This window comes from Pleuronectes platessa, chromosome 17 (assembly GCF_947347685.1).
Source record: "Pleuronectes platessa chromosome 17, fPlePla1.1, whole genome shotgun sequence".
NCBI classification, from domain to species: Eukaryota; Metazoa; Chordata; class Actinopteri; order Pleuronectiformes; family Pleuronectidae; genus Pleuronectes; species Pleuronectes platessa.
Window position 1 is genome coordinate 12599204 of NC_070642.1, and position 16027 is coordinate 12615230.

General features: G+C 43.5%; 2 protein-coding genes across 2 annotated transcripts in view; both read left to right on the forward strand.

Moving 5' to 3' along the window:
* Nucleotides 1–381: 381 nt before the first annotated feature.
* Nucleotides 382–14774, forward strand: LOC128460057 (phosphatidate phosphatase LPIN1). Its single transcript, XM_053445073.1, has 20 exons — nucleotides 382–697; nucleotides 3213–3404; nucleotides 3496–3591; nucleotides 5846–6132; nucleotides 7767–7880; nucleotides 8266–8389; nucleotides 8495–8837; nucleotides 9125–9224; nucleotides 9312–9496; nucleotides 9987–10080; nucleotides 10171–10240; nucleotides 10900–10992; nucleotides 11145–11206; nucleotides 11303–11441; nucleotides 11632–11780; nucleotides 12138–12224; nucleotides 12379–12531; nucleotides 12653–12767; nucleotides 13061–13164; nucleotides 13276–14774. The coding sequence occupies exons 2-20, from the start codon at nucleotides 3225–3227 to the stop codon at nucleotides 13448–13450; spliced, it is 2670 nt and encodes an 889-aa protein (XP_053301048.1). The 5' UTR covers nucleotides 382–697; nucleotides 3213–3224; the 3' UTR covers nucleotides 13451–14774.
* Nucleotides 14775–15447: 673 nt separating this feature from the next.
* Nucleotides 15448–16027, forward strand: part of LOC128459940 (dihydroxyacetone phosphate acyltransferase) — a 62835-nt gene continuing 62255 nt past the window's right edge. Inside the window, exon 1 of the mRNA XM_053444906.1 lies at nucleotides 15448–15598. The gene's annotated coding sequence lies outside the window, so the exon portion shown is untranslated. The remainder of the gene's footprint in view (nucleotides 15599–16027) is intronic.

Sequence of the window (16027 nt, forward strand, 5' to 3'; positions counted from 1 at the left end):
CCTTGCTGCTGAAACCCCCTTCCTCAGGTGGCCTGGTGAGGTCAGCATTCCTGTGTCATGGCTTATATATAGATAATTCACATCGTAAAACGTATAGACTGAGCATGACGAAATAAAACAAAGACAGCAAAAAGGAAACCATGTAAAAAAAGAATACATTTAAAACATATTTCAGGGCTTCTAATTTAATTTTTTTTAACTCAAAAGTGGTTTTGTATTTATTCCCTTGGTTGTAGCTTACATAAATTACTACAAATACACTAAGAGAATGTATTCATTTGGATGAAACAGGAAGCGAGTGGCTGCTGTTTGGTGCCACTGTGGCACCCGAAGCGATGGATTTTTCAACTCAACAGCCTAGCGTTGATTGGTCGGCGGACGGAGTGATGTCATCCACTGACAAGACGATAGACGGTATGGACTCCCTGAGACAAACATAGGGAGAGAGAGAGAGAGAAATGGAGAGAGAGTGAGCGACAGAGAGAGAGAGAGAGGGAGGCGGAGGGACACAGTCAGAGGGAGACACCAGCGTAGCTTTGGCTGAAATAGTCCGTGTTGTTTTCCGCTTGTATTGGCCGGTGACAGCTCGTCAGGTTTCTGTCACCTCTGCGGGGAAACTGCTCCTCTATCATGGGTTTGCTGTGATGGTGTTCGCCTCCTGCCTCTGCGTGTCTGTCTGCACACTCAGCTGTTAAAGGTAGGAGCCTGCTCTGTGTATTTACTGTGTGTGTGGCAATGGACTTGATCTACTCGGTTTTCACACACATGATCAATACTGTGTCTTTGTAGTCGTTTATCATTCATCATTCATTAATAACGTTTTCCACCTACACACCCTGGGGTGAATGTGAGTCAGCAACTCACATACAAGTAGTCCATTTATTTCCCTTTAAAAATGTTGTTGGACAAACTGAAGCGATGGTTGAATAATTAATACCGCCCAGTACATATATTACCATGTGAGTCTTTTTGATAGAAATAAATATTATTAAGATACATTTTCCATGTCCAAGTTTATGCTTTTATTTTGTAGTGTTCATGCTATGTGTAGATTCTACTCTCTGAGGTGTATGTGTTATGCCTGTGTACTAGTATGAGGAAGACTTTGTCTGCAACACATGATGGGATGAGTGGCCCGGCCAGATTCCATCCTGCAAGTACAAATCTTCATAACTGCAGCTTGTAAATCCATTAAACTAATGAGCATACCACAGCTAACCACTGGCCTTACAGAACAGTGGGGTTTACTCACAGTCTGAGTGAAGTTGAGGGAAATATGTGATTTTACCCAGTCGGCAGGAGTAGTCTCTGTGTGCTGTGAGACATTGTTCCTCTTGTTACGTCTCACCTACAACACAAGACAATCTATTTTTGGATGAGGCTCAGCAGCAGCAGCAGCAGCAGCGTGTAGTGTGGCATTGTATCACACCAGATTTCCACCGCTTTGAAAATCAGCTGTCAGCTTTGCAGCTCAGAGCCTCAGCGAAACACAAAATTGATAATTGCATGCAGTGAAGGTGGCCTTCAGGTCCTGTTCAATACCCAGACATGGTCGCGTCCTCTCACATTCACCCACTGCTCTAAAATTAGGGCTCTAATTTTTCTATAAGGGGCCTTCTCACATGGTGGCTTATCCTCATTCCAACTGTACAAAGCCTATATGCTCTGTAATCATTTTGGGGGGCTAACTGAGGCAAGGTCAAGGTCCGACGCTCTTCCTTGTTTAAAACATGTTTTTTTTAATGGTAAACAAATGGGATTTTTCACTGTGAAGTAATTGGAGGGGTAACGAGACAACGCACTTGAGCACAAGATTAGGACTGGAATGGAGAAGTTGGGGAATGTGCCTATATGCCTGTATGCAGTTATTATCGTGTAATGTGTATGTGGTGAAATAACAAAGAACATGGAGACATGTTACAACCAAGGGAAACATGTTTGTTCCCAAGGTGGATCCAGGGGTGGGACGAGGGGGGCACTGACCCCAGCTGAAATCTGATTGGTCCCTGAAGTGACATAATCTTATTAGTAGTCTTTAAAAAACAAAACAAAACCCAACATTTTTAACTTACTAACAATACTTATAATGAATTTGATCAGATTTTAAATTTTCAAAGCTTTTTTTGAAGAAAACACTCATCTTTGCTCAAAGCTATAGAGCTAGCAGTTAAAAAGGTATAACTTAAATGTGCATCTTACTGAATTAGGAGCTTACACGATGTTAGACCTATAATTGGCCCCTCTTTGTAAAGTTTGACCCCTCTACGGCCCCTGATTTAGATCTCTCTTGTTGAAGTATTACTTCATCACTCCTCTCAGGACATTGTGGGATTGATTACATTTCAATGACAGTGACCAAACAACAACTATCTTTAGATCGCGAGTCAGACGTTACTCAATCCTGATGGGTAGTAGAAGAAGTCCCATTGTGTCCAGTGAAGCAAAAAGACAACACGAGAAATCTCCAACTCTAAGTAAAGCAGACACTGTGTTACTTTGTAGCTTTCAGTCCAGAAACAAATACTGTGTATAGTGTTTGAACAACATGGACCGACTTAGTGGTACAAAAGCTCACTCTTTGTCAAGCGTGTACACAAGTGGATCCATTTCCTTGAAAAAGACGACATTCACAGTTCTTCTGAGAAGTCGCCGTAAACAGGGACGAGGTGTTCTCGATTTCACGAGGCCTCGCCCTGAGTCTAGATCACCTTCGGGCGACGAACACAGATTATGTCTGACTCGGTCCGTCCTCTGACCTCGGCTGTCCGGGGTTAGCTGAATGGAAAACAGTTGTGTAGGATTTCCAGACTTATCGGGAAGTGTAAAAGAAGGGGGGGGGGGGGGGTCAGAGAGCAGTATGCGGGCCATAGTCTACCCTTGGAGAAATTACCAAAGTGCTAAGGAGAGAGCAGCCCCCCATCTCCTCTTTCCTCAGTCATACCAGTCACCTCATCCCACTGCAGTGACGCAGAGCTAAGTGTCCTCAGCGGGTTGACTGACAGACTGAAGGATTCGCGACAGCTGCTGGATAATAAACACCTCCTCCGTTAAAGGTTGAATGAGTTTTAGGCACGGCCACTGTATGCCCAGTGTTGACTGATCATAACTGGGTTATTTAAGGGGCACATGTAAACCTTTTTTCCAATCAATGTTTATAGTTTGAATTCTTAATAATATATCTTGTTCTGTCTTGTTTTTCATCCCCCCCTCAGACCCGTCAGACCATGAACTACGTGGGACAGTTGTTCGTCCAGGTCAAGGAGCTGTACCGGGGCCTCAATCCCGCCACCCTCTCCGGCTGCATTGACGTCATTGTCGTGAGGCAGCCCGATGGCTCGCTGCAGTGCTCGCCCTTCCACGTTCGCTTCGGCAAGATGGGCGTCCTCCGGTCCCTGGAGAAAGTGGTAACCAGATGGAAACACAAAGGGATTGGCCTTTAAGGTGGAAGGGAATCATTCTAGGCTGCTCAACTTTTGAATTCTCGTCCCACCTCAGGTTGACATGGAGATCAATGGGGAACCGGTGGACATGCACATGAAGCTCGGGGACAATGGAGAGGCGTTCTTCGTGCAAGAAACAGAAAACGATCAGGTATGGAGAACAGTTCTCCTTCAACTTAAGATGGCGGCAATTCTGTGCTGCATGTTATGATGTGTTCTCTTCTGTGTACAACCAACAAACCTGTCTGTTTGTTGGTTGGGTTGTATGTTTGTTTGGGATCAAAAATCCGCAAAATCAACTTGACGGATTTACACGTCACTTTGTGGAAGGATGCAATATGGGTCAGGGAAGAACCCATTAGATATTTTGGGGCAGATCTAGATCAGGAGACAGCTCCAGTATGTTTAACTTTGCAAGATAGAACGTTTTTTGACATTTTCATAAATTTCCCAGAGAATAATATATGGTTCTGGATAAAGGAACAGTCACATTTAGGGGACTGATATCTATAAATGTGTTGTTGGTGCAACTTGATTGAATTTAAGGGGACTATGAGGACTTTTAGTCATGGTCTTTTTAGATAGTAATAGGGAAGCTGGACAGGAAATGCGGGGAAAGACATACAGGAAAAGGTCCGGCCCTTTTGAATCTAGACTCCGTGCTTAGGGCATCTGGTCAGAGTGCTGCCAAGTCATCTAAATTTGAAACGGAACTACCATCCTTTGCACTAAATGAAAAACTGCCCTGAGTGCTGTTATACTTTCCAAATGTCTTGTCTGTTATATCCGTCTCGATTCATGTGCCTATATGACATGTCAGTGGTGCATGACGATTCGAATGAAAACAAAATTTGCAAAGAAAACATTTCAAACATCACTGTCCACCCTCTGATGCCCTGAAACCCAGACACACCCATGTTTACAACTGAGAGATGTTGTCCAATCTACCTTTCTCCTGCCAACGGGGCCATAGTAGTTTGAACAAGGTCACGCTGTGTGCAGGGTTGGCACCGCAGCCAGGAATTTCTTGCTTTCCCTTTTAGCTGAACAGCAATCCCCTGTTCATCAGCGAGTCAGAGTCGTCACTGCAGGAGTAACCCAGGTTCTCTGACCTGAGAGCCGTGGCCTTAAGATCGAGGATAGACCAAGAGAGGAAGTCCCTTGAAATATGCGTATAGAGAAATGTAAAGGATGTTTTGAACTTGGCTATTGGAGGAATGGTTGACAAGTTAAACAGATGAAGTCAGAAGTCCTCAAATGAGAATCTAGGGAGAACAGATCAAAGATCGGTTTACAATTCACGGGAGAAGTAGCCAGTTTTAATCAGGCCTTGGAAAGCCGCTGCTTCCAGTGTTTGCATTTGGTCACAGATTTAAAGAGCCACGTCACGCACACTTTCATTTTGCTATCGTGTGCACGTGAGGATGTGTGCAGCTGAAAAACATAAACAAGTGTAGAACCAACGATGGCGGCTCCAGCGAGGGGAAGTGGCTGATTTATGTCCCTAGAGGGGTGTCCGATTATTATTACCAGACGATGGAATAGAAAGGAGAGGGGAGGAGCTCTGTTTCTTTGAATTCTTTTTTCTTGGAACAGGGAAACAAAACGTTAGCGAGCATTCTCGGGCCACTAATCATACGGTTGTTGCTCAGTTTTTCCTCTCCCTCTCTTTTTTCTCTCTCTCTTTCTCTCTGTCTGCCTCTTTCCATACGTCTGCACACACACACACACACCCACACACACACACACACACACACACACACACACACACACACACACACACACACACAGAGTTATACTTCCCCTGCTCTGACTCCTGGAAAGACTTTTCCTTTCCTAGAAGGAGGGAAAAAAACTCTTCTTACATAAACAGTTGGGTTTAACACTGGTTTGGATTTGCTGATGAATTCCTTCAGCAAACCGTTTGGCAGTGTCTGTGCATATTTGTCTCGGACCACTAGCAACGCAACAAGAGTAGTATTTCAGCAGGAGTTTTACAACCCAACTTGTTTGCTAAAAGAGTTCAAAAGCATATAAAGGTTTTATCAGTGCAGGACCTTTCCATTATTTCAGAATGTGTCCGACTATAATGTATTTCTCGGGGGTCGATGCTGATACTGTACTAGGGAGTTTAAAATTATCAATGCCAATACATAGGCCAATGTATACAATATATAATATATTCCTGAATTGTCATTATCAAAACCTTAAGACTAAGAAATTAATATTGATATCTCCCCTGTGATTCCCACCATAGAAAGGCTCATTTACTTGAAATATCTATATGTTTATATATGTTGGTAGTATTTAGGGTTAAATTCAGTGCATCTCTTTGTTGAAGTGAAATTATATTATATAAATTTCAAAGAAAAACACTCTTTGAATTCTATTTCCCGTTCCAACAGGAAGTGGTTCCCTCCTACCTGGCCACCTCTCCGATCATGTCGGACGGGGCCGCTCTCAGGAGCTCCTCCCTGATGGGGAAGACCTCTGGGCCGCCCGTGCTGACGCTGGGCTCCGCAGGGAGCAACGGGGAGCCCGGCGGCGGGATGATGAAGAAGAGGAGGAAGCGGAGGAGGAAAGCCCGGGCGGACAACGTGAGGAGGGAGGAGAGCGGAGACTACTCCGGAGACGAGGACATGTTCACCATAGACATCAGCTCCGACGAATGCGCGGAGATGGAGAGCAACAGGTGAGGAAGAGGAGAGACACTCTGCTCTTCTTACTAAACCACAGCCGCCCCCTTATTGGTCACAAAACATAGTCCTAAACAATGGACATGAAAAACAAATGAACATGTATTTACCTAACTGTGTCTATATACTCAAGAGAAGTAACAGTGTTGTACAGCAACGCAAAATAAGCCAACTAGAAAGGCCAGGGTTCAGATTTCTGACAATTTGTTAGAAATCTGATAACACACAAAAATGTATTGGTTTCTTCCCAGGTCCAGGCCCCATCCTTCAACCAAGTTTAGTTGAAATCAGTCTTGAAGTTTTTGCATAATCCTGTTTACAAGCAAAGCCACAAACAGACACAAGTGAGTAATAATAGTGTGGCAAAGAGGAAAAAGCTTTACACGTGACAGAGTAAGGAAGCCAGGGAAAGGGAGGACAGGGAGGTGTCGAGATAAAAAGTACAATTTATCACTGGAATGAGCCTGGAGAGCAGCTGTAGAGGAGCCGCGGCCTGGAGAAACAGAGGCTTCCAGCTGTGGTGATGCCACTTACACACTGAGAAAGCACTTGAAACCCTACAGAACCCCCCCCCCCCCCCCCCGTCAGCCCTGTGATTACCACTGGATGTGAAAGAGGAAGCTTCAAGTATGAAAAGAGGAAACATCGTCATTGTGTGTGTGGGGGCGTTTTTGTGAATGGCCCCAGCTAACATATGTGGACACACATATGCGCGGCTGGTGTAACATGTGAATAAGTGAAACTTGGCCTCCGCTGTGCATCGGAGCACTGGATCCAAAATGGCTTATAGCATGCGCAGTAAGTAGGTCAGGCACGCAGCTATAGGAGTCGTATTGTATGCGGTTGGTCCACTCATCATGAATGGATACAGCAGCAGTTGTAAAACGAGCCCCTGAGTTGTTTTCATCTCTGCTGCTCTCTACTGTAAGAAAACAACACCATCATGTTTCATGTGGGTCACAGTGAATACAGTTATTGGCCCATGAGGAATAAGATGATTGTAAATGTGGCGTTAGCAAAGACATGTCTGCTTTGTCACTCAGCAGAGCTCATCCCTCCACTTAGACCCGACAGTCTACACATGAAACCACATTTACATTCACTAGATCCAGATTTGTTAATATAAATAATAAATAAATAAATATGAATCTCCTAAGCATGTTGGATTAAGATCCTGGAATTATTCTATATTAATTATGAATGGGTTCTTTCCTCACCAGTAATACATCCTTCCACCAAGTTTAACGGTAATCCGCTAAGTCCTTTTTGCATTAATCCTGCTAGCTAACAGACAGACGCAGATGAAAACATGAGCTCCTAGTTTCTACCTCTATTTTTTTTTAAGGATTTATTCTTTTGTCTAAAATATCCCTGGTAAACATTCTCTTGGAGAACAGATCGACTCACATGACATTCAAACATCTTTAGAGCTCAGTATAAATCTCACTGAACTGTGGCTGCATGACATGGCAGGCAAGATTTATGTGGGTCTTAAAACTTGCTCTGGGAAATAGGTAAAAACTGGAGGGTTAATTATAGCCCTGCACAAAATACAAGACGCAATACAAAACAAAGAATTGCACATGGATCGTTACATGATGTTTTTCCGGGTGTGTTGTGTGTTTTCCAGGTCTTCTTCTCGGGATGTCTTAAGAGACGAGACAATCGTCGGTTCGACCAGCGGCTCCTACAAACAGGCTGGAATCTACACCCACTCAGATGGAGGGTGGAGTCCCATCCACAGGTGCCCGACCCACACAAGCAGACATGTACACACACCTACAATTAGATGGAGCGAAAACAGATGTTTTAAGCCCCCTTTTTAAAAAAAAATCAGTAATAGCCGCTAACATCTGGCTACAATTGACTCACTAGTAAACACAGGTTCTTACAGACTCAGGATTGAAACATGACTCCTGGGTGAACGCGCTAATTTATTCTTCCTCTCTACTCGGGCAGTCTAGACTTTTATAACGATCATTGTAACTGCTCACCACTGGTCTCCGTGGTGCACACTTATGTTGTGACGCCAAACATGACTCGCTGGGGGAGAACACAAAGAACGGCAAACTCCTCTGCTGACAATTGAGAAGGAGTCAATCCCCTTTTTTCGTCTCTTCCTCTCTCAGCCCTGGAAACTCTCGTCCCACGTCCCCAAAGAGTGACTCTGAATTGTTGACCAAGCCGTCGGACGCGGACAACCAGAATCCAGCCATGCACTGGGCGTGGGGGGAGCTGCCACAGGCCGCCAGGGTAACCAGCATCCCCCGTGCACACACAGAACAACAATATTGTGGTTCAGTTAGTACATGTTTCAGTGTTTTTATTGTTATGTCAACATCATTCTGTTTCTTGCAGCCGTCCTTCCTTCAAATGAGGTCCGACCCTCCACTAGTGTGTCCCGTATCCATCCCCGTGTCTGACAGCACCCATTTCCGCGTGATTACTCATGAGACGTCTTCAGAGGCCCCGTGTGAAACATCAGCGCTTCAGCTGCTGATGTCGGAGGACACGGTCGTCACAGAACAGACGATGGACACATTTGGGATGGAGTCAGAATCCACGAGGATGGAGTCTCAGACCGTCGAATCAGAGAGGCAGGAGGGGGCGGTGGAAAGTGTGGTTGCTCGTATGATGGCCGACCTGGAGGAGGCGCTGCCGCGGCCGCTTGGCAAGACTGACTCTCCATCCAAGAGAAAAGGTAACATTCAAAGGAGAATTTAAAAACATTATAATAACACAAAAACACATTATCTAAGCAGCCATCATTTCATTAGCTGAGGGTGTAATGTATGTAAAGCTCCTTCTGCAATAAAGCTCAGTGGAATTTGAATGACAGTTACTCATAATCGCTGAACCCCATATTGCGGAAAAGTTTGTGGTGTTTTGAAGTGAATCAATTAGTTTTTTTAGTCATGCACATGATCAATAAAAAGCATGAAGGTTAATTGTTTTCCAAGTTCAATTACTGAAAGAGTCTTTGCTCAGTTGTAGACAAGAGGAGCCGCCATCTTGGTTCAGATGGGATTTACCTGGATGACATCACAGATCTCGAGCCTGAAGTGGCAGCACTTTACTTCCCTAAGAGGTACGTATACACACACACACACACATACACAGAGACGCACTAATGTTTACGTGATATAAGTTTTAACGCAATTATATCTTCTCGCAGTGACGGCGGTGCAGCCGTGAGGAGCATCTCAGACCCGGGCCTCCACAGCTCCAGTCAGTCCCCGCAGTCGCTCAGCTCTGGAGGAGACAGCGGCATGGACAGCTACTGCGACCTCATGTCAGACCTGCCGTCCATCGCCATCTCTCTGTGTGGAGGCCTCACTGACAACAGGGAGATCACAAAAGGTAAGCTTCTCATACTGACGGAGGGATGACAGCAAGCTAGATCAGAGTCCTGGAAGGATCCGTTTTATTTTGCAAGAGACTTGACCCGTTACTTCTAATTATCTTCAAGTCAAATCAAGACCCACCAAGATCCGGTAACATATGTCCCGCTCCTCGACTTGATATTTGAGCTGACCTTTTCTGTCCTAGGCTTTCACAATAAGATGCATCCTTGGGGGTGACTAGGTTTTATATAAACTGATTTACAAATAAAAATATTGCACAATAATTTCAATTTCTGATTTCGTTAAGTTCCCACCTGCTGCCCGCCCTGGTTTATTTAACTTTTCAATCGTACAGGTGAATTTACATGGTCTTTTACACGTTAAACAAATGTTAATTGTACCTGACCCTGTGCAGGACTCTCGGCTAAATGTCACACACCCTGACATGAACCTGACCTGTGTGTGTGTGTGTGTGTGTGTGTGTGTGTGTTTGTGTGTGTTCACAGAGCAGTTCCACGAGAAAATCATCTCTTACCAGCAGTTCGCAGAGAACCCCTCCCTCATCGACGACCCCAACTTGGTTGTAAAAATCGGCTCCAAGTAAGACGTGCACACTTTGAACGAGTGAGAAAAAAAGTTGCAGCAGTGTTCATAGAAATGATATAAATATATTTTGGTATGCTCCCTCAGGTACTATAACTGGAGCTCTGCGGCTCCCCTTATGCTGGCGATGCAGGCCTTTCAGAAACCTCTGCCAAAGGTAAGAAATCAATATGCACACATGACACAGATACTGGTTGTTGTACCTGCATACCACCCCCTCTTTGGGCTAAAACTGGTACTGCATCATGTATATCTGTATTTTAACACACATAGGTCTCCTTCATCTATTCAGGAGGGTGCTTAATATCAAGTGTAACCTGATCGCACATCTTAAATGTTGTTATTTCAACCTCAAACTTCCTCTGAATCTGCTCTCTTTGGGAACTCGAGTTAAACTTTGTTCTGCTCTGTTTTCCTTCCTTTTATTTTATCGCTCCCTCCTTCTCAATTTCATCGCTTCATCCATTCATCCGTTATTTAGTTTGCATGCCTCACTTACATTTGCTCGGCCTTTGACCTTCTTCTTTGTTATCTGACCAGTGTGCTGGACTACAGCTCTGTACGTCAGAGTCCCCCCCCCCCCATCACAAACACACACACACACACAAACAAACACACACACATGCCCTCTCTCACTCACGTTTCTTTATTATCTTCATTTCAGCTGCAGATACATCTTTGTTTCTGAGTTAGTGTTTGTTGATTTGTGGTTGGGTTTCATTTTTTTAAGTATTTTTATTTATGGTGTTGTGTTGGTTGTGGCTGTTTGTGTGTGGGTGTGTGTTTGGTTGTGTGTGTGTGTGTGCTCTGCTCCAGGCTGCAGTGGAAAACATCATGAAGGAGAAGATGCCCAAGAGAGGGGGGAGGTGGTGGTTCTCCTGGAGAGGCAGGAACAGCGGCAACAAATCGGTATTTTCTACATTTTCTGTTCATGAAAGAAATGTTTCTGTTGCTCTTTTTGGTTTGTTGCAGCCATAGACATCACAAACTAGTGACTTTTACTTTTGCAGAAAATGAAAAATGCAGTTTTACATTGATTAACACCGTTTTTTCTCCTGTAGGATTCCATGTCGGAGTGTGGGGCGTGTGGCTCTGCTGAGCAGCCTGGGACAATGACAAGCAGGTAAGAAGTCTATAAATAATCCAGACAAAAATAAAACACTGAACAGCCTTGCTCGTGACACGTCCTATAAATATCAACCTCTCACTCTGAAAATAGGCACAAAGAAGAATCTTCTTCAAGTGATGAAGACCTCAGAGCAGCCAACCAGACCTCTACCAGCGTCCAATCCGAGCCAGGGCTGGCATCAGGGGGCGTGTCTTATAAGAAAACCCTGCGACTCACATCAGAGCAGCTGGTGAGAAGCTTTTTTTGAAGCGGAGAATCAATCTGTTTAGCATCATATATCACTTATCATTCTCATCTCTTGTCCGTCCTTCTCTCTCTCTCTCTCTCTCTCTCTCTCTCTCTCTCTCTCTCTCTCTCTCTCTCTCTCTATCTCTCTCTCACACACACACACACACAAACACACACACACACACACACAGGAGTCTCTCCAGCTGCAGGATGGGCCGAACAATGTAGTGTTCAGTGTGACCACTCAGTACCAGGGAACCTCTCGCTGTCAGGGAACCATCTACCTCTGGAACTGGGACGACAAGATAATTATCTCCGACATAGATGGAACCATCACCAGGTCAGTGAATATACAGGTATAAATATATATATATATATATATATATATATATATATATATATATATTATACGTTTGCGTCTATAATGCTGCTATAGTATTCTTAGTTTGAAGTGAAAATAGATGATATATGTTCATATGGACCTAAATGACCTTCTAATGGATGTGAGGATTCAGCAGAATGAAAATAATCTTTTCACAATAGTCATTTTTCATTTTTATTCATTGTCGATAATGAGGCACTTTTTTCCATTTTGATTTGAAAGGTTAAAGTGAGTAGACTGTCAAGCCGCTCGGCTTAATCTAACTATAAAGTATAATAAATCACTTTCTCAAATATCACTTGTGTTTGTCTCCAGGTCCGACACATTGGGTCACATCCTGCCCACGCTGGGAAAAGACTGGACCCACCAGGGCATCGCACACCTCTACCACAAAGTCAGCCAGTAAGCACTCATCTGTAAACACACCACTCATTGTTTTTATCGAGTTTTAAAAAAGAATTTACAGAATGCATAAAGGGAGAAGTTGCAAGATGGTTTTATAAATAAAAATGTGAGGAAGTATTTACAACCATAGCTGATCATATGTCTCCATTAGAAACGGCTACAAGTTCCTGTACTGCTCAGCTCGAGCCATCGGCATGGCTGACATGACCAGAGGTTACCTGCACTGGGTCAATGAGAGAGGCACCATGCTTCCTGTCGGCCCCGTCCTTCTGAGCCCCAGCAGCCTGTTCTCAGCTCTGCACAGGTCTCACATCCACACAGGCACACATTTCTTCAAATGCACCTTTCATGGCTCTTTGTGACACGAGGGCTGTTGTGTTGTGCTGGTTCTTGTTACATCCTCGTGGTGTGTGTGTGTTTGCCAGGGAGGTAATCGAGAAGAAACCAGAGAAGTTCAAGATTGAGTGTCTGACTGACATCAAGAACCTCTTCTACCCCAACAAGCAGCCTTTCTATGCAGCGTTTGGCAACAGACCGACGGTACACACACACAAACATATACACACACACACACACACACACACACACACACAAACACAAAAACACACACAAACACACATACACAAACACACACAGACACACATACACTCACACACATATACACACACACACACACATACACACACACAAACACATCATACAAACAGTACAATTGATAGTATTGGGTAGAAGATTTATATATGATTAAATATTCATGCAGATTGTTAAATATCTGTTTAAATGAGATGTGAATTATTTTAACATTGAATCCTACTCCTCTTGTATATTTGTAGGATGTATACTCCTACAAAGAAGTAGGAGTACCACTGAACAGGATCTTTACAGTCAACCCCAAAGGCGAGCTGGTGCAGGAGCACGCCAAGACCAACATCTCATCGTAAGTCCTGCGTCCACTGTACATCACCTCCACTGGGGGAAACGTTCTTATTACTTTACATGAAATGTTGAGTTTAATCATGTATCGTGTGTGACTCTCGGTTCTCTCCAGGTACGTACGTCTCGGGGAGGTGGTGGACCACGTGTTCCCCCTGAAGATGCGCGCCTCCTCCTCGGACTTCCCCTGCTCGGACACCTACAGCCACTTCACGTTCTGGAGGAATCAGCTCCCCCGGGTGGATCATCAGGGAACGACGCCTCCGCAGAGTCCCGGCTCCAGCAGCTGACCGCCTGAGGCCTGCTGAGCCACTACTTGGCGGGCGGAGTGACTGTCGGTGCGACTGAGCTGCAGCTGTCATGTGGACAGTGATGGTTACGTGTGTGTGTGATATGGATTTTTTTGTAGATTTTTATGACACCGTGGGGCGTCTGAGTAGTCGGCCATTCTGCTGCAATAGTCTCACAATGCACAATGTGGACGTCAGAGCACTTTGATGAAAAGATGGCCTCCGGTGTCGTCTGTATGTATATGAGAAAGAATCTTTATTTATTCAGGCAGCTTAGCACATATTATTTTGGAGTGATTGTTGATTATTTCAGTAGATGAACTTTCGATTTACGGACAAATAATTAACAGACAATAGGCGCTTCATCCAGACTTCAAAAAGAAAGTTATTTAAACATGTAGAATTTATTTTCTTACTCTGAACTTGGAGACTGTTAATAGGATATATACATGCAAGCTGGTCTCACATTATAGGAATATATACAGCACTTGTTATTCTGTTTGAAAGGAATCAGTATTAGTAATTTAGGAGGTTACAACGTATTAAATCACACAATATACTGTAGATAAGCTTCTATGTAGCTTGAGTACCCGACAAAAGAACGTTTGTTATGAAGATGGTTTGAATGAATGTGTATTGTCGAGACAATGCTGAGAAAACAACGAAGCACAATCTTTATGAAGGTCACAGCCATGAGATTTCTCTGTGTCTCTAAGAGGAGTTGCTACATCATGTCGTTTTGTTGAGAATGTCATTTCCACGGCAGCCTTCGCTAAGTGTCTTTGAATTTATTTATAGGCAAACCAGTGATCCTCTCACTTGTGTTTTCCACTTTTTGTGATAAATGACACGACGAGCAACCGACTGACGTGAAAATGTTCGCTCGCCGTTGGTTCCTTGACTGTGTTGTTACTGCCATTCCTTCGAGAATAGGACTCAAAGTAAAACCTGACTCTGGAAATCCTCATCAGACTCAAGCCAGTGTAAAGAGGGCAGCAGGCCTTGGTATTAAAGTTACAGACATGGGAAGAAGAATTGTTATTTCTTTCAACACCACACACAATATGAGGTCATTAATGTGAGCCGCTGTCCACATGTCCTACATCACTGACCTGATTGTCAGTGCCTTCGACTACACCTGTAGATTATGAGAGTTTGTCTAAAACGCTTGAATTAGCTGATATTATTCTTTCTATGAAAGAGCTAAAAATAGCCTCAAAGTGTTTTATTTTTTGCCTGAACTGTGAACAGGATCGATCATTTGCTCAATCCCTCTATCGACCGGTTCACTGTTAAATCTGTGTGTTCAAACTCAATAAAAATGCCTTGGAACAACAACAAGTGTCGGTTAATTCATTTACCTTTTTATAACATTGATGGTTTATCCACTTTCATAAACACTGAATCAGACTGAAGAGCAATAACCTGTTTCTTAAATGTATTCATGTGGGATGCAGGCTGATCGGATCAGGCCTCATCTTTCCAGCCTCGGTTTCTTCCTCAACAATTCATTCTCATGATCTTTTGCTTAATTCATGAATTAATTAACAATTAATTAGGTTAATAGTTATGTAGATTCACTGCCATTATTATTATCTTATTACCAACTTGAAAATAATTAATATTTCATTTCAGCCACTGTGGATATCAGAATCTAACTTATGTAAAAGAAGTTTGTATACAAACATTAGTTGGTTGTGCACAGTACGTGCATGTGCATGTGCATTATTATTATTATTATTATTATTGTTAAGGTTAAAATTATTATTATTATTATGGTCAGGACTATTATTATTATTAATATGATTGTAAATTTGTGTTTTTTGTAATTTTTATCTTGAGTAATAATGCATTTATATTTAAACTTTAAATGTAATGTGGGGGTTATTAGAGGTCATTGGGGCTGAACATTTACAATATGGAGGAGGAGGAGTTTTTTAATCCCAGCGACACCATTGGCCTGGACCCCAGGGCTCTGCTCCAGCCCGCAACCACCACGGGGTGCGGAGGAGGAAGGAATCTAAAGAGAGCGAAAAGGGGACGAGGACAGAGACACATGCACCTGCGCGCCTTTGCCAGTGTGTTTGTGAGTGTGTGTGTGTGTGTGTGTGTGCGTGAGTGTGAGTGTGAAGGAGAACGACGCACACGGTAAGACACACTTTGTTCTCATGCAGATCACTTGTTGCATCTTAAGTAGCTGCAGACTTTTCAAAACCTACTAGTGACTGTTATTATTAGGTAGAAGCTAATTTGGGACTTGTTGTGGTCTGAGGCGACTGAACTCAGATCTGAGCAGAGCTGAAGAACAGTGCTGCTGTTGCTGACATTATTAGAAGTTCGTGTTGCCAAATAGCGCTCACTCAGCATTAGAAGGTCAAGGTACAAAACACTGCAGATAATGTGTCAGTGTTTGTTTTTTTTGCCTTGGCATATGTGTTTTAAAGATACAGTTCTTTCATTAGGGCCCGAGCACCGAATGGTGAGAGGCCCTATTGAATCTGTAAGGATTTTTATTATTAGGGCCCGAGCACCGAATGGTGAGAGGCCCTATTGAAATTGTAGGCATTATTCTTATTA

What these genes read in the sequence shown, in the direction of transcription:
- LOC128460057 (XM_053445073.1), top strand. Translation starts at nt 3,225, where the DNA reads ATGAACTACGTGGGACAGTTGTTCGTCCAGGTCAAGGAGCTGTACCGG. An exon ending in AAGAAACAGAAAACGATCAG is followed by an intron (nt 3,592 to 5,845) that starts GTATGGAGAACA and finishes CCGTTCCAACAG; the next exon opens with GAAGTGGTTCCCTCCTACCT. An exon ending in CTGTTCTCAGCTCTGCACAG is followed by an intron (nt 12,532 to 12,652) that starts GTCTCACATCCA and finishes TGTGTTTGCCAG; the next exon opens with GGAGGTAATCGAGAAGAAAC.